At 39.2% G+C, this 18,921-nt stretch overlaps 1 protein-coding gene across 2 annotated transcripts in view; it reads right to left on the reverse strand.

The window, feature by feature from the left end:
• The window catches only part of LOC116494402 (connector enhancer of kinase suppressor of ras 2-like), a 171,241-nt gene that overhangs the window by 102,768 nt on the left and 49,552 nt on the right, over nucleotides 1–18,921 (reverse strand). For both annotated transcript variants that reach the window (XM_032196282.1, XM_032196281.1), the window contains exon 2: nucleotides 8,279–8,442. In XM_032196282.1, the coding sequence (XP_032052173.1) occupies nucleotides 8,279–8,442 (164 nt within the window). The remainder of the gene's footprint in view (nucleotides 1–8,278; nucleotides 8,443–18,921) is intronic.

Genomic DNA, 18,921 nt, shown 5'->3' on the forward strand with positions numbered 1-18,921 from the left:
AATGGGAAAGAGTTTATCTCTTCCTGCAACACTCTGTGTTATCCTCGCTTTATGATCCCAAAATAGCACCCTGTACCCCCTTAATCCAATATACTTTTCCCCAACTATTTAATGTAATTTCCTAGGTCTGAATCGATATTCCATTAGCTGGATTCAGTCAATGAACTGACTTTCACCACCTGCATATTCTAGCTCTCAGGTTTTCAGTGCTGGCACACCACAAATATAAGCTACTGCAATCGCATACGTACAAAGGAGTTAAACTCTAATTAAAGTTCTTGGTTCTGGAGTGCTCAATGACGGTATCTCTTCTATTATGAACTTCACTGCAAACACAGAAATGCTCTTTTTAAATAGCTTGTACTGAAGGAAATTAATGGCTTTTCAAAAATCATCAATTCTAGAATAGAGGGCTTTCATGTTTTCTGTCAGAAATTTGCATATGTTTCTTGGTATTGCTGCATAACAACTGTATGCTATTTCATAACACATTCTGATAAATAACTTAAGTCCATTATCCTGCTGAAATTGTGAACTTAGCACATTGTATTGAAAGACTTTACCAAAGGTTGAGAGTGGGAAACACCCAAGAGCACATAATTGTCAAAGCAGATGAGGTTTCTGTGATTGCCTCGCCAATATCTGCAGCAGCTGATCCCTTTAATTAGGGGATAACTCTTTTGTACATAAGGAGGGAGTTTCAGTGGCGTTTTCATGAAATCACAGCAAGATCCATCCTTTCATACTTCACTAAAGGGAGCATGAACTTTTCAAAGTCTTGCAGTGGCAACAGGCCAACAATTTCCAGCCATTTTTATTGCAACAATGATGTCAGTAGCAAGCATTATTTAATCTTCAGCATATATCTGTAAGGGTCAAATAGGTATGCACAGCACAGAAGCCAATGGAACATGAAACTGAAGTTACCGGTTCTGAAACGACCCTTTGTTATTGCTAGTTTTCTCCTTCTCACACACGAAATGAAATATGAAGGATAAAGACCATCTGAAGCCAGGGACATGAGTCTTGGTTTTATAAGCCAGTGCACATATGGACATCTGAGCTCAGTAAATTAACGTGGACACACATCACCAAACAATAATTATGTTTTACATCAGCCAATAAAGAGCAGAAGAATGATGGGCTCCCACTGTCAAGGCTGCGCTATATTCAACTACAGAAAAGTTTTTATTAGTCTAAAATTTAGTACACCTACCAAAAAGAAACAAGCCTTAAATACAGTCCACAGCCAATATCAAAACAAAACGTCTGACTAGAGTTCCAGTTCCGTATTCTGTCAGTGTTTCTGTGCTGTCCAGAACCAATGGCATTTCCACTGCTCTCCAGAGCCGGAGTACTCACCAAAGTATACTTGGCCAAGATTCAGTTCACTATGCCACTTTTATGAAAAATTTAACATTACTTGCCTTTTCTATCTATACGCGTTTATATGAATCAGTACATGTTGTGTACTAGAGCTCTAAAATTGCCAAATCAACGCCCTCACATACACAAATGAAAGAAACGGTTGCTAAGTGTTAAATACCATGTAACAACACAACGCTGTTGTGAAAAGCACATTTACTAAAGAAATTATATTCTGTAGTCTAGGGAGTTCTATATAAAAGCAGGAACTCGTAAAAAATAGATCCTATGACAGCTGACCAGTTTCATATGACAGGATTGCTACTTGTATTATAACATAAAAAATGACATAACAAAGCCCAAGAGACCTAAAAAGGATAGCCCAGCAAACTCTGTCACTGCAACTTGAAATGGAGCTTCATCCCTTCAAGCTGGTCCACACTTGGCTCTTATTCCTGTACTCAGTCTGTATTTATAAAAAATCAAATGCACAATTTCCTCGGACCCTTGTGTAAATACATAAATGCATTCTCAGCAAGAAGTCCCCCATAAATATGCATAAATGGAAAAAGAAAGGTGTAAAGCACTGTTTTATCTCAGATTAATGTTTGTGGCAGCATTGATGCAATCTCTTACAAGATTTCTTTTTGTGGAAAGCTTTAATCAAATACACTCTAACATTGTTAAAAGCACTGTAGAAATTTTGCAAAGTGTTTTAGCATGCGACAAGAAATGACACAGGACACAAATATTACAAGGGCCTCATTTTAATTCAGTTTGGACTTGAAAATTTTACTTACTAAAATTTGATATTGCTGGTGGTACTGCTCCAGTACTCCAAAATATTCTTTCTGTGCAAGTGATAGTCTTGGAAACCATGCACAACTAGTTTCTGTTCTGGAACAACTGGTGTAGATGTAGTCTTAAAAGCACAGAGTAGTCACAAAGAAGACTACTCTCTCCCCTTGTCCTCTGTTTAGATAATTCACATAGCTGCATTTACCCCTGGTAAGGGAACACTGGGTGATTTTCAAATTAAAGGGTATGGTTGGACTGAGCATTCAACACAAGTAACATAATTGCACTCAGGGTTTTTCCTTTTCCAGCACACCAGGATAGCAAAACCCTGATTTTCCTTCTTCTTGCCAGTAAGACAAAGCTACTATGCATGCACGTGTGTGCATGTGTAAAATACCTATGAGCAAAGATATTTTTAGCCTGCTGCGAACTGTCTGTAGAAACTTAATTATCTTTTGTCAGTGTCTTGATCATAATAGATTTTTTAGAAACGCAAGAATTGGCAACACACTTTGAAATGACAAAAAAAATTACAAATCAACATGCAATCCTTAAAATCACCCAAACTGCTTGACTTGAAAGCCTAAAGAAGAATGAAGCAGCTAATTAGACTAAGCAAAAGATGATACATCCTTTCTAATATGTGGAATACTTAGCTAACTTATTCAATAGCTTAATTCAATAGTTTGGCACAGCATAGCAAACACCACAGTGCTGCCAGAAGTTGAACTTCTCTTCCAAGTGAAATTAATAAAGCTTTCTGGATGCGTATGTGTGTGTATAGACAGAAATAATGTATGTGCCATTTTCCTCATTATACTGAGGAGAGAGAATATCTCCATCTCTTTTGGAAGAAGAAAGATGACTTATTTCCATCTATTTAAGCATCAATATATAAAATGAAGAATTCACTCTAGAATAATTGTATTAACCTTTGAAATATTGGGGGGTGGGTAGAGGGGAGAATGAGTATCTGACACATCCAATGACTTAAAGATGAAATTTGATTACACATTAGATAAAGGAAGAAAAAATGCTTCCCAGTACTCTCACAGCATTGACAAACTATTAAAAAAAAAAAAAATCAGCTGAAGAAAAGATGAAAAGGATGTAAGGAGAGATTGCTGTAGGTATGGCCACTGAAAAGTGCAAAACTTTAATTTTATATGTAATTTTAATACAGAAGAAACCTCATTGCTAGATGCAGAGACAGCTATGAAAGGCTGGCTGTGTCACCTTCAGCGTGGTGTATCTCACAATAAACTCCTGCCAACTGCTTTCATTCTGACCAACATAAAATACTAGTGTTGCTGTTACTTTGTCAGAGATAAGCCTAATCATCTGTCAGAAAAAAATCATATTGATTTGGTAGCTACATCCCTCCCATACATAGTTTTAGAAGAGCAGTAAATATATGAGCAAATTAAAGGCACACCAGCTGTTCCAGCCATGTTGATGCACAGGTGAGTGTTTTGCCTTCTAGCAGAAAAACTGTCATGCTTGGGCTGCTAGCCTTTGCTGGAACTGCAGAGAGAATTTTTCTAATCTTTATTTCTCCTTAAACGTTACCACAGCACAGAATTTCACTAGCTGAATGCCTATGAATTAACATCATTTTTAATTACTTTAGATACAATCTAACTTTGAGCATGCTTTTCCTCTTCTTCACATTCATCTTGCTTCCATTCATTATCAAAGTATTTCTTCCTACCAGACTGTTTATACTTTAATTTGCATGGCCTTTTACAACGTAGTGACTCCAACCGTCCTAGTTAAATTTAAATGCATAGATTTGAAAAAAAACCAGCCCATGTAGACCCCCCACATTACTCCTTTTTCTTCTTTCCAATATATTTTACTGTCTCTAAAATAATTATTTTCCCCAGGCCCTACTACTACTCCTTCAGGTAGCCAATGCCTTTGTGTGACTAGTCCTCCCATACACAGCCTGATTAGCATTTCAGTGTTAATACCATCAAAATCCCAATCCTAAATGGCGTGCATGTTTCAGTTCACAGATGTTATTTAGGGCACTTCAAATAAATAATTGCAGAGCAGCTTCTGACCACAATAATGTGAAAGGACTTCAAGATGATTTTTTCACCACATCCATCATTTCCAATTATCTTCATAATTAAAACAGTACTCAAAATCATCTTTCTAGAATGGTCAAGTAATTGAAACAAAATATGGCTTACCTATGACTTTTTCTCCATAATACATAAATTCAACCCTGAGTAATCCCCAGAAAATGCCAATACTTTGTCCTATAGTGAAAGATGCTCTCATCTTTTGCCCCATAATGTTACCTTTTCAAAAAAATAACGGATTCTAACCTTTCGAATTATTTAATTTTTAACGTAAATACGTGTACTTCGATATCATCATATTGCTACTTCTGCTATGTTTGGGTGCATCAAATACTCGTATTTTTCCCTGTTTACATTTCTTGCATTGCCTTCTTTCACACTGCAGCTCATCTTCCAAAAGAGAATTTTCTCTGTGCAGGATTCTCATAAGTCTGAATAGAGAAAGCTCTGAATTCAGCTTTCAGAAGAAAAATTACAATCCTTGATATATTACTTAGTATATATTACTAACCTCTCTTCTGATTTTATTCAGAAATAGTAATATGGTTTGAATCAATTAATAAAGAAATAATATTAGTTTATATTTTTACTATATTTTATTTGCCATCAATAGCTTGCATTTGAGTCTAATTAATATGTGTTTAGGACAGGGAAGAAAAACAGAGGTGCCTTCTTTATTTTTTTGTTTTACTTTTGCTCTTAGAAGCCCTCATTATTGCTGAGCCTGCTCTGATGAGCGTTTAGTTGTGTATATGCTGTGTAATGGTTTGCATCACACAGACAGAAGCAGAGGTACTGCTCTTTAATGTGTAACCCCAGCCAAACAAGTACTCCCTCCCTTTCCCCAAAAGCCAGTGGGCTGACAGCCAGACCCTTAGGGAGTGCATATGGGAGCACGGCTTCACAACACGCACTTTCAGCGTGTTCCAAGAGCCTGAGACAAGACAGTCAAATTTCTCTTGGCTTCCTGAAGCAACATAGCTGTTCTGCACCTGAACTCATGACCAAGGTGCAGCTGAAGTTCTGATGCATCGCTGAGCCTAAGCTTACCTGAGAGATTTCTACAGTACATGTAGCTTCTGTTTGAAGCATTATGCAACCCATCTAGCTAAGATGGAGTGGAACATCCTGCTATTACTGCCTGTAAGAAATAGGTCACGTAACTTGGACACTGCCAATTGCCAACTAGAAATCAATTTAGAATTCCATGTAGAGAAAAAAAATAAAAATCAATGCTCATTGACATGGCCCAGCGAGTGGATGATCCGCAGCGCACAAAGCAGTACTGACAAGTATTGATGTAGCCAGGAGTGCAGCTATCTGTGGGTGAGCCAGGCAGTGTGCAGAGCCTTGCGGATGCTCGGCCAGCATGCAGCTGGCAGCGCCTGCCCTGCTGGGTGGTGCTGGCCAAGGCAGTGAGGAGAGGAGAGAGAGCGAGCTGCTTACTGTTCCTGCTGCAACCGCCCCTCCACACGTGGTGTTTTACACCAGATGGCTTAAACTGACATTTCCTTTCTTTTTTTTTTTTCATAATAAGTTTTGAAAAAATAAGTTTTTAAAGATGTGGATATATGAATCTGCAAATACACTTGGGTACTGCCCAAATATAAAAACAGACACACAGTTCATTAATGCCCTAATATCTCACTGGCTGGGGCTGTTCCCTGGCTGCACTTAAGCTACCTTAAGTTTGCTTACCATGTAACTCAGAAAATTAGGGCTCCTTAAGACATTTTGATTCCAATAACGTCATAAAATTTCCAGAAATTATGCTCATTCCTGTATGGTGCTTGTTCCATTAGCAAGACACAGCTCCCTGTATTATTTATAAGTTTTTATAAGTTTTGCTTTTTTTTTTTTTTTTTTTTTTTTCCCCAAGACTACCCAGCATATTAAATATCCATTACAGTGACAAACTCCGATCCATGATTCTAATTGATCACCTCAGCCAGCAATCAAACTCTAGTACAATAACGCATGAACGTTTCAAGATGGAACACACTACAGCAATATTTTAGACATGTATTTCAGGTGGTAATAAAGGCAGCATCACATATCCTGCCATTCAATTATTGCTATCATTTAAAAGAATTAAAAGGTTTCTTTTCATCGTGCTTTTAAGATTTAAACTCTTATAAGTGATTCTAGAATAAAAATAGACATATTACTTGATCTTGTAAAACTTTTACTTGTGATCCTTGTTCAGTAGGAAGCTGCAAGGACTGAAGAGCGTGTTGTGCATAGCAGCAAGGAAGAGATGTCAGAGGCAAGAGAATAGCCCCAAGAGCAGAGCCGCAGGCAGCTTCGATTCACTCAGCAGAAAGACACAGAATGGGCAGGAAGATAAAAATTTAGAAGCAGAAGAAAAAAAAAAAGTAGGAGTTCTAGAGAGTAAAAAGGAAGGAAGGATGAGGGCTTAAAGGCAGGAGGCTAAATAAATGATACCAGGAGCTGGAAAATCCCCATCCCTGCTTTAAAAGGAAAAATAACAAGGTCATGAGGTGGCACAGTAAGAGAAGAGCTGCCCTGCTGACCTGCAATGGGGCCAGCATTTAGGAGGTATGGGGTGGTTTTGTTGTTGTTGTTATTTAAAGAAAAAAAAAAGGGAGGGGGGGAAGAAATCAGCAAGGGTCCTCCTAATGGGTACATTTGGCTGAAATTTTCTTTTTCCAGAGGAAATTTCTTGGGTTTGCTATGTCTGACAGGCAAGAGCACTGCATTGTTCTTTAGATAAAATAATGTAACACTGTGGGATATTTATGTTCATTTTATGTGGAAAGCAATGATTTAGATGAAAAAGTTCTAAGTTTGATTCTAAAGGCTTCCAAAACAAAAAAAAAAAATAATGTTGGGCTATGCAATGCACATCAGTTTAGGGGTATGTCTGCATCAGGGCCATAAGCATTTTTCTGGTTTTGATATTATGTGTTATTTTTTAATGTATTATGACATACAAATTATTTAATTCATAGAATTTCATGTCAAGTTACATTAAGTATATATTGTAATTAGAGGTACTTGCAAGAAGCATACATCATATAATAAAAGGTACTTCATACTGGTTTTAATTCTATAACATCAAGTGCATTGTTGAGGCAATTGTTCTCTATTTTATTGCTAAGTGACAGTTTCCCTGCTGGAGACAATTTATCTTATCAAAATTCCACAAGATAAGCTACTTTGTGCAAAAACAGGACTCCTGAGAAAGAAGTAAAATACTGGAACTGTCACATATAATTTACCTACTTAATTTTACCTTTTTTTTTTTTTTTTTTTTAAATTATATTTTCAATAACCTGTTCACTATAACAAAGGCAAGCTTTTTTTTTTTCTCCATAGAATTTGGTTAAGTCTATTTCATTAGCTGGCAGGAGTTAAATAAAAGGAAAAAAGATCACTTACTGATATCAAATATTTTGTTCAGAGGCTAACAAATAATAAAATAACCTGTTACATGAAAAACAAAACAAAACAAGCAAACAAACAAACAAAAACAGTTTTCTTCAAAATCTGGATGCTTTCAGGTTGTTAAAAAAATTTTTAACACTGACACCTGTCTGTACTTTGGATAAAGTCAATGTTACCATTCCTATCTTGTAACAATCTTCCTGCCTAATTAAAATTACTTTCTGGCTCTTTAATACAATCTTTTTGAATGTTGGCATGGTTAAAACATTCAAGTCTACTTGGTTTAGGATAGTGTGGCAAATGTCAGCGGAATACAAGGGCATATGGCATATAATTACAGAACCATATGGATGCCAGTAGTAATAGTCAACAGCATTTGAATACAGGACCTGAGAAGTTAGAGGAAGAGCAATAAAACACCATCATACGTAATCATAAAATGGATACGTATGGTTTCTTTATAGCTGAAAGAAGCCTTTAAGGTCTGCCTTTTAATCTAGCACAGCCCCTGTCTGTCCAAGGATATAGCAATAGAGTTTAGTATACATTATTTTGATTTTGGCTTGGAAATTTATAAACCCAGGTCATTAAGATGAGTGATGGAAAAAATCACTTACCAATGCACATAGCAGATCAACAGCTTCCAGTATCAGTTCTTGGTGGCCAATGCGAGTGACTCCCAGTTCCTCAAGCTCTTGGTGAGTGATGTGTAGCAGCTGTTCACCATTGATCTTTTCCCTTTCAAAATTTTTTATGTATTGTTGGAGGCAATCATCAAGGCCTATTGAAAAAAAACAACGCCAACAATGCATATTCAGAGAATGAAGACAAACAATAATAATACTTTAATCTACAAATACAGAAATTTCTGCCGAACACAAGTATAACTCCTTGTTTGGATCTATTATGGAAAAGAGAAAAATATAATTCAACTTACATAGTAGCACACCTCAGACTTCTAAACCCCAAAATTTGTGCTACTCACATTATTTTCAACATCCTTAAACATTTTAACACTAATTTAAAGCCTGTGTGGTAGGTATTAGGGATAACTAGATGATACATATTGCTAATGATAACCAGAAATATATTCATCTCAAGTAGTACAAGAATGCTAAATGAATTAAGAGGATGAAAAAAAAGTTCACCAAAAATATCTGAGAAATGCACTGCTATCCATTATTCTATTTAGAGGTATATTCCTTAGCTAATAAAGTGATTTAATTAGATATAATACAATTAGCCTATTTCATTGTAATAGAAAATATGAGCTAAACATGTTACTAATATGCGACACCACAGCCTTATTGAATGCTAGGAATAGTTAGCATCCAGTAATAAATTTCTAAAAAGAAAGTTATAGGATGACTTAGAATAACCAAACCACTTTCTAGGGGAGTGAAAGCTTTTGGAAACCAGGAGATCATTGTTCAGTGGTCATGAATAAGACTTGGATTATCTAGCTGTCTTTTGTCCAGAAAAAGGAACTGTTTCCTCGTTATGCTGTTGCTGACCTTAGCACCCAAACCAGCAGCCTCTTTCTAACAGGCACCCAAGCCTTCGGGCTATTGCAGAACAGCCTGCAAATGGGAGATGACTTCTCCGCATCTGCTCATGGTTGTAAATGATTTAATGGATGGTTTTATGAAAGAGTATTTCAATTTGCATTGATTGCAAATTGGTCACTGTGACTTCTGCATTCATCATGTAACATCTGAAACTCAGTTGTTACGCGGTTCTGTCCCCAGAAAGTTTCACAGTAAATCCCCAAAGCCACGTATTCCAGGCTTGCTTTTAGTCAACACTTGCCTAAAACTCCTTTCTGTGAACAAACTCATCAGAAAAAGTTTAATTTCTGATAGCACTTTCAGTGACTATTTTGAACAGAAATGAAGCACATTAATGTATAAAGTGTCCTTGGCTACCAATAAGCATTTGTAGCAGTCGGAAAGATTTAAACAATACCAGATGAATGTGACATCCTATGAAAAGTGTGTAGCCAGACGTATGAAGCGTGCCTTTATGCCAGAGACAACGTATGACAGAAGCAAAATATGAAAATTGTGTTAGGCAGACCGCTCTGTAATAGCTCCCCAGGGCACCTTCCAGAGGCGTTGCCTCAATGGTGCAAGCAGTATGGCAGCTGACAGCAGAATCCAGAAATACATCCTTAAAGGACACAACCACCTCGTAGTGTGACAGCACCTCAGGAACACCCACACCAGGAGACACCAGCCCTGCTGCGCCCGGCCCTGCCCGGAGCCATGCGTTGGACCCCATCGCTCCTCGCCTCGCGATCCAAAGCTTCGCGCTCGGGGTGAGGCTTACAAAGGAAGAACTTGGCTAAGAGTACTTTCATCCTTCCTGATCATGGTTGTGATTATTTTTAGCATGAAAATATCAAAGATTCAATTAGAAAGAGTATAAAATAAGCTCACTTTGACTCACCAGAGCCAAACGGAATATTTACTTCCTCAAGCTACTTAGGCCTCATTAGTGCTCTTTATGCAATTTTCTCAGTGTAATTTCTGTTTACAAATAAGACTTACATTAGTTAATATTCATAACTACAAAGTGGTAAGGGGCATTAACCCTGTTTTATATGTAGGCAAATAAAATTAAATCTCTATTCCCAAGTTACATAGCATCAGAGTTCGGCAGGCTTGCAGCTCTGAGTGTTCTTACAAACCTCACCCAAAAATGTAAATACCCAACATACCCTTCACAGCGCAGTACAATAATTCAAGGGAAATGGCTTAAACATGCATGTTTAATTTAAGGCTGAAATTTAACCTCCATGAATGGAAATTTGTTACATTGCCTCTTTGCATTTCTAATTAAAAGACAACTTATTTCATCCAGATGGACTAGGAAAACTTGATCTCTGGATCCAAGAAATAAAGGAAAAACTTTGACATGTTTACTGCAAACTGTGATCTTGAAAATTAGGCGAGCAGAGGGCCTAATTCAAGGAAACATCAAGAGAAAGGAGGGGAAAAAGTAGGGAGAAAGGGCTGGGGAAAAGAAACACCCTGTTAGCTTTAAAAGATTTATTTCCTGATCCGCACAATTAAAAAAAAAAAAAAAATCATTAAAACAACAATGCAAGGCAGCATGTATTAAAAGAAAAAAAAAAAGTTCTGCATAGAGCTAGCTCAAATCAGATTTAGGTATTAACTCCAAGCCAACGTTACAAAAGAGATGCTGCATATTACGGGCATCAAGGCCCAGCGAGATTAAAATGAATCTTCCCATTGATGTCAGCAAACATCAGGGTTGTTTTACATTAAAAGCACAAACATAGTTTGCATGTTATGTAAAGGTCTGTCCCTTCGTCTCTGGCATTAGAGAGAGACAATGAAGAAAACAGTACAAAACTGAGCAGAGGACAAGCACAAATTGTTGTCTTCTGTGTAGGGAGTCAAATTACAGAGACAGGGCAGCTCTCATGAGGGAGAAATGTGGTAAAAATAACCTAGTCGAGTGTGAGCCATCACAAAAGAAAAGTCATTTCTAAGTTAAAAATGTGGGATTTCAATTTTTCATAAGTGTCTCCGCAAATTACATTTATTCTCCTCTCCTTTTCATATATGCTAATGGATTTTTGTTACTTACCACGGATTATGTTGTTCTTCCCATCTATCCTAAAAATTCCTGACCGAATGATGGTTTTGTTCATACAACACCATTATTCCCAGGGGAGAATGTAAGACAGCTGGCTGGCACGACAAAACGCTGGCTGTGAAACGTGGGGTTACAGGCAGGGCACACAGGAGAGGTCCCTGCCAGTTCAGCCTGTCACAGACGTGACTGCTCTCATGAGCTGATTCTTCTGACAGAAGAGGGTACACAAAACAATACGCTCTCTCACAAAAATGCAAGGTTGCTCATTCTGCTTTTCGGGTCTAGCATGAAAGAGCAGGAGAACAGCTCTGTGACCAGTTTGTGCGATGAAATGAAGTATGGTTACTGCCAGTTTGGCAAAGAAATCAGAAATATTTTGAATAAAGCTCTGAAAATATTTAACACTTTTCCCAATTAAAATAAATAAATAATAATAATCATGTGAAAAGCACATAGCAGAGCACTGAAACCATGTCTGCACAAATGCTTACATACGACAGCAGACATGAAGTACAGACGCTGCTGTCTGTGGAATCAGGCTCTAAAGGACAGAGCCTGGGAGTCGATGGAACGATCTCAGTTTCTTCAGAGGGATTGCACTCTGCTCTGCCTTTGACCTGGAAAGAGCAAATTAATATTCCTATGGAGGTATCTCACTAGGCTAATAAAACTAAACAGTCATATCCATCATTACGTGATGGTGTCTTATGAAAAAAAATCAACAGAAAGGGAAACAGGGACAGATTCAACTTTAAAGTACTCTTGTGCTAGGTACTGGAAGGAATCCGTTCAAGCTGCTGTGTCCTTCAGTCGAGGCAAATGCAAATGGTGACCGGGCTCATCTATAAAGGTGGCCCCTTCTGTAAGAGGACAGCAACCCCCAGTGGGCTGCAGAGCCAGCTGTGCGCCAGCGGGGTCATCCTGGCCTTCCACCAAGCATGGGCTGGACTCAGCCTCCTTGGGTGACATGGATCAGAAAAGGACAAACTGCAAAGAAAGGAGGAAAAGGCAGAGGACCAGAAGGAGCACATGCTTTGAGAAATGCTTTGAGAGGATCCTGCTGGGGCAGGTTGGAAGCTATAAGGAAAAAAACATGTTTTCAATTCCCTGCTTTTGCGAGTGACCTCAGACGTCTCAGATAAACAGGACTGCACCAGGACCACCCGCCTGCTGCCATTAAAGGCTTCTCTTCCAAGGCAAAACAGCTCACGGGTCCAGAAAATTAGCTGTTCTTTATTTGGAAGAAAGGAAACCATGATTTCTGTGCTGAAAGTTAGCTAATTGGCAGGGGAAGGCATCACACACTTCTCCTTTCACAAACTGCAGAGAGCATATGCAGATCTGCTTCATTTTAGCCAGGGCCCAAGAGCAGCTAACGGCCCAGTCCAAGCAGCAGCAGTTACAGAAAACAAATAGGTTTTCTGAAATCATTTGATATTTTCTACATAAAGCAAATTTTAGCAGCTAACTAGAAAGATTTGGAAGAAATGGCCTGGTTAGCAGCAATTTGTGGGGGTTCTTGAGCAGAAATACCTGGGATTTATTACATTGGGCTCAGGCACAGTGCATGTTTTCCAGTCCTTACGTAACTTCTGACAATGCAGACCATCAGGTGGGTATTTTCTGTCCGTGACATTACAAGCTCTGTAAAAATTATTTGGTCCAAATAAAAGGAAAGGCATAATCCTCAGGACCACGTTGATGCTAAGCTCACTCCCAAACACAGGCTGCTTGTTCTTAAGCCGTACCAGGAGGAAAAAAAATGGTTTAGAGTGCCTTGAAAAATTATATTTATGACCCCACAATTCAAAAACAAACAAAGGGGACATCTTTGAGACACCCTGAAACATCAGCCCTGGAATATTTCAGTCCTAAACTTTAGAGCCAATCTACAAATTAGAGTCTCATGTCTTTTGCACCGTCAAACCTACTTGTTACAAGCCTGAGCTATAACATAGTATTTAGATCACAAAATTGTACACAAAAACTGCATTAAACATCACAACACATGAATGCAGGAATAGACATAAAAGAAAATTATGAATATTCTTTAAAAAAATCTCAGTTTTGGATTATATGACCTCTAGATGCTTGACTGTGCACGTGTAACATGCTGAAATGGTGCTTCCAGGGTAGGTTTCCTCCGTGCCATTACGGCACCATTCACACAGACGGGTGCTTTTGGTGCAAATCCAGGCAGCCTTCTGCTGCCTGAGTGCCACAAGCAGGAACCACAACAGGACAGGCACTTGGAAAGGGTGTGTGCCTCCCAGGGACCGACTGGTCCCTCCACATCCCCCACTGTCACTACGAGCACACATGGCACCAGTCTGCAATACAAGCCATCCTCATAAATCCTATCCCATATGCAAATCCCAGGGAATACATCACCACTGTCACTTTTTTTCTTTCTAGCCTGGCCAAAGCAACAGGCTTTCCCGTAATCTCTAATTGCCTGCTCCTTTTGGCAGCAATTTCCCAAGATAACTATAGTATCAAGACAAAAGCAGTGCTGAAATATTAATATTTTAAGAGTTCAGAGCACCTGAAAAGAGGGTTTTATAAGCAGAGGTGTCAGGCAGTACTAATAACAAAGGAACAAACTGCTCCACTTACAAAATTTGATTTAACGTTATGCCGTCACCCTTAAATTGACATCTGTATATATGAAGTAAATGACTTAATATAGTTCTGCCTTCATTACCTATGAGGGAAAAGAGCAAGTGAAGACATTCTACTTCTTCCCCACAAAGTGACAGCCATTGCTGAGCCGCGGTATAATCGCAGGAGTAATAAACGGCATTTTCAATCAGCTTGCTGGAACTAGACCTGACCTTAAAGATGTTTCTGGAAGAAAAGTGTCACGCTCAGAGAATGTATCACATTTTCAAAGCAAGAGCACACTCCTTCACAGCAACATTAAACCCGAGAAATGTCACTAATGCTGTCGCTGATGAACTTCCCATAAAAGTGATAAAATACCCAAGCAGTTTTGCTAACTCTGTGCTAATACAAGTTTGCCTTTGCTTTTTCTCCTTGACACAGACGCAACAGCAGCCTCTGGTCATTTTTGAAGCAGCATGGCTGAAGAAGGACTGGGAAGAGCCAGCAAGGCTGCAGCAGCTTTGCATCCAAACCTCCTCTTTGCTTGATTGCATGCCTCCAGATTGCAGTCCAAGCCGAGGACACTTCGATGCTGAACCTGTCGCATTACATTTATTTTAAAGAGAAATGTGTTGGCCAAATGCAAGGCAAGACGTTGCATCTCTTTCCAGCATTGGACTCATGTAACACATGGCTTTGCTTTCAAGGGGCAGGGTTTGCTGACCACCTCTGGCAGAAGCGCAGAGCTCTGCAGAGAGCGTGGTGCCACTCGTCCTCGCCGCTCCTTGCATCTCACCCAGCCCCATGGGGGCTGTGCAGGGAGCTGGGTCAGTCTGTCCCCTGGGAACCTCGCCCCGTGTCCTCAGCAGCTAGTGAGCTGCCTCAAAGGGGGTGGCAAACATCACTGGGTGAAAGGGCAGCTGCTAAAGCTGGTACCACTGCCAAAACCTGGGCTTTTCAGAAGCTGCTTGGTAAGAAAGCCCCATCTGACAATTCTTTACTTTGCTGTCATCCCTATCTGATGAGACGGCAAATGTAGGATCACCATTCCAGCCGTATTGAAACTATAAAAACTAATTTTATGTAGTCTTTTTATGTAGTTCTTAACTGAGAGGGCCATAAGTAGATAGGGCAGACATTTAAAGTTGGGTGAGATGAATCTTGCTCTAAAAGCATCTCCAATAAGCCTGCAATAGGGCTCTACATTAAGTTCAGTTCATATCCAAAAACATCCGGGCATAATGTCATGGAAACTCCAGAACAACTTTGGACAAAGCATGGAAAAACAAACTGGAAATTTGAGGCCTGTATACCACTGCAAAACTCTCCTAACAAAGCAAAGTAAACTTGTAACAGGATAGCCAGAAGCCCCAAATCACTTTTTGTCAGCAAATGCTAACACTTGCAGAGCTGAGTGGTGGTAAGAGAGCTGACACGGAAGAATCAAATGTGCTACAGATGTCTCAGTGCCAAAATACATTCATCCTTGGTTTGACTTCACAGACACATTTCACTAAAACTTCTAGATACCAAAAGAAAGGCAATCCCAGCATGTGTATTTATGGTAAGAATCACAATGAAATAAGGTTTCTGCTCAGCATAATTTCTCCAGCATCTATGACTCTAGGCCCCAATTCACAAGCAGTCGTTCAAACACCTGCAAGACACAAATCCTAGAAGCATAACATGGGCTTGGTAATTCCTCCCAAAGCTCTTCCTGTAGTTGCCAAAAGCATGGGGAAGCTGCTTTCAGATGGTTGCAGGCGGTAAAGAGAAGGCTGGGACTTGAGGGTTTCTCAGGGATGTTCGGCAGCTTTGTTGGCAGCATCTCTTGGTCAGCTGCTTGGGAGCCGTGGTTTCACACACACCTCTCATCCTCCACCTCAAGGCACAGCACCTCTCGGTTGTGCCATCCTGGTGGCAGTGAAGATCTGGGTGACCTGAAATCAGGCTCATAAGCGCTTTGGAGGAATTAGCTCCAGCAATCAGTGACTAGCTCAGCTAGGAGTCAGGTAATTGGCAGGAACTGTCAATTAATTGTCAGGAAATTCCCAAACTAGAAATTACTATTATTGTTACACATGGTGTAACACTAGCCAAATGGGAACAAATCACACACACACACACAAAATCAAACTATAAATCCTACGAAAGAAAAGGTTTTCTCTTTCCCTGCATTTACTTATTTTTATTCTACTTATTTATGTTATATGACAGTGCCAGATAAATGTATTATGGTTGGTTTTGAATAGAATGAGGGCTGGGCATTTTTATTTACTACCACTTTTCATGCAGTACCAGATTAAGACAGATTAAGTCTCTGGCTTCAACTACATGATGAAAAATATTACTACATTTTAAATCAGTTATTTTGTATTTTAACTCTGCATTCTAAATATTTTGCTATTTGATCTGGCCATGGGTTGTTCAAAATAAAATATGTCTGTGAACATGAAACTGGCAATAATTTTATCATATCTTGAAAGAAATATTTTGCCAAAAGGCCATGAATAAAATATGATTACAGCTCAACATATCAACACGCAAAAAAATCTCATCTGCTCACTGAAAGAGTGAAGTTATTGGTAATTCAGTACCAAAAGAAAAAAAAAAAAAAAAAAGCAAAATCAAGTGATTACAGAAAAGCTAAAAACCACAGGAGATCACACACAGAGATATTCTAACTACTATTTTTTCAAATGCTTTGGATGTTTATTTTCTTTTAAATTATTTTTTTTATATGGCAGCATGCAAAAAAAAGGGACTCAGGACAGGACCAACAGGACCGGCACCTGACAAAGCAGCATCAGAGTGGAAGTATTGCAAAATTCCCATCTAGAGCTAACTACTGCTGCAACTCTACAGGCCATGGCTGCCAAAAAAGAGCAAACGAACTCAGACAGATTCCAAGCCATTTCTGGTTATTTTTGTGTTTTTCATGGGAACAGTTACAGCTACTGACTTAAAACATCAGGCAAGGAGTAGATCTGTAATAGCAATGTAAGTAGCAAGAGCTGCCTGTAAAACCTCTAACCAGCTGCCGGTGAAAAGGCAAATGTTTACCTTGCTAGGAACACTAAACCAACAACCCAGAGCAATGTGCTGCATTAACAGAGCAGGAGAAATTAATTCTAATGTAAGCAAAAGCAGCACAACATAAAATAACATTTCTGGGGACATTCCTCGTGGCTTCTTAGGGAGCAGCCTGCTGGAGTACTCCAGCAGTCATTTCCCAGGGACATCCTCAAACAGCCTCCTCTGGCTCACCGTGCTATTTTCCACCTCTGCCAGAGAAGCTAAGAGGGAAAGCCATTAGAGGATTAATGGAGCTCGACTGAGGTTAGGCAGCTCCTTAAGTCACTCTTAGCAAAAGGCCTGCTCTTGTCACCACGCTTTCCCTGCCACAGGCAGGAGGCTGACAGACAGACAGGCTTTGATCTCCTTGAGGTGTCTTGGAGCAAACCCCAACATGTGGCCGGGAAACTCACGCAGGACCAAGCTATGCAAAGATAACACAGAAACAGTTACTGGGAAGAGAGTATACAAATAAATTAAAGAATTGGAGCTTTCTGTAGAAAATAAAATAGGTATGACAAGAAAAAAAGCAGGGAAGCAAGCCTGAGATGACCTAGAAAGGTGACAAAAGTGAACAAGACACGATTTTTATATTTACATAGTGTGTTTTTCTCTAAATTATGTAATTAGTGTTTTCTAAAACATTTTTTCTGACCTTCTAGAAATATGGTCTGAAACAACTGTAGCTTCAATTCATAGTACATGACGGATCCTTGTGCCACCCGTCACTGCCATCAGTGTTTCTGGTGCTGCCGCCCAGCAGTTTCTCAGGGCAAGGTGGCTGCTCGCAGCCAGCTGGCTACAGCTTGGGCCATCCAGGCTCCAAGGGGCGGTCTCTTGCCTTATCTTATGCAATAGTAAAAAAAAAAAAATCAACTTGATAAGCTTTTACACGAGTTATAACACCACTTATAACAGCAGATTTCAGCCCCCAGCTGGTGTAGAGCTGCTTACAAATGGGCAGAGCTGCTGCAGGCTGCCAGCACTGGCTGAGCGGGGCTCCTCAGGGGGTTCATGCCACCAGGGGCCCACGGCATGCTCGGTTAAAAGAAGGCAAAGAGCAAATGCAACTTGGTTGCTGATTCTACAGACCACAGCAGAATTTCAGGCTGCTTAATCAGTAAGAGGATTTAGCAAACAGCGAGTTACAATTTGCTCCCTACCCAGCTGGAAGTGGAAGCCCAGAACACCTGCGTAAGTGGATTGCATGGGGAAAGGTGGCAACTTCTGCCTTCATTTCTGCCAGAAGGAGACGCATTTTTATGGGATAAGAGGATTTGATTAGTAGTTTTAGTTACAGTTGTGCTAGAACTGTATGCTCTTCCAGGTGCCATAGATATTTGGATCATCATGGATTAAAAAAAAAAAAAATACACCAGCAGAAACTATTCTTGTAACCTGAACCTTAGCTCAGTCCAAAGAGTAAAACAAGTACATAAAAAAATGATGGAAATGGATTCAGTAGTGTGAAACCATTTCAAATTGTACTATTTCATTTCCACTACTTAAAAAAATATATATTATTTTTTAGCTTTTAGAAATTAAATACTAAATACATAATTTCACTGAAACAAACATGAACTATTGGTAATTTTTGGTTTGAAAATGCATTTAATTATTTTGTTCTACATGCACGATGTGATTCTTGCTTTTAAATGCTTTAAAGTTACCAACTTTCTACATAAGACATCTCTACCATCACATCCCCTATTTCACAATCTCTGTAAGAAATAATTTAAAACCTTTCAGTAACTAAAGGCTAATGCCATTTTGATCTCAAACACAGCAGCTGTAAATGACTGAATCAGGATTTTTCCCTGGCAGTTCTTTAGTAAGATAAAGTTACATTCTTAAATGTAGTTTATAAGTAACTTGATAATGTAGATTAATTGACAGTGCTGTTCACAGTGGTTCTTTTCCCTAAAATGTATAATTGGAACCAGGAAAACTCAATTTA

The sequence above is a fragment of the Aythya fuligula genome, chromosome 13 (assembly GCF_009819795.1).
Source record: "Aythya fuligula isolate bAytFul2 chromosome 13, bAytFul2.pri, whole genome shotgun sequence".
Classification (NCBI taxonomy): domain Eukaryota; kingdom Metazoa; phylum Chordata; class Aves; order Anseriformes; family Anatidae; genus Aythya; species Aythya fuligula.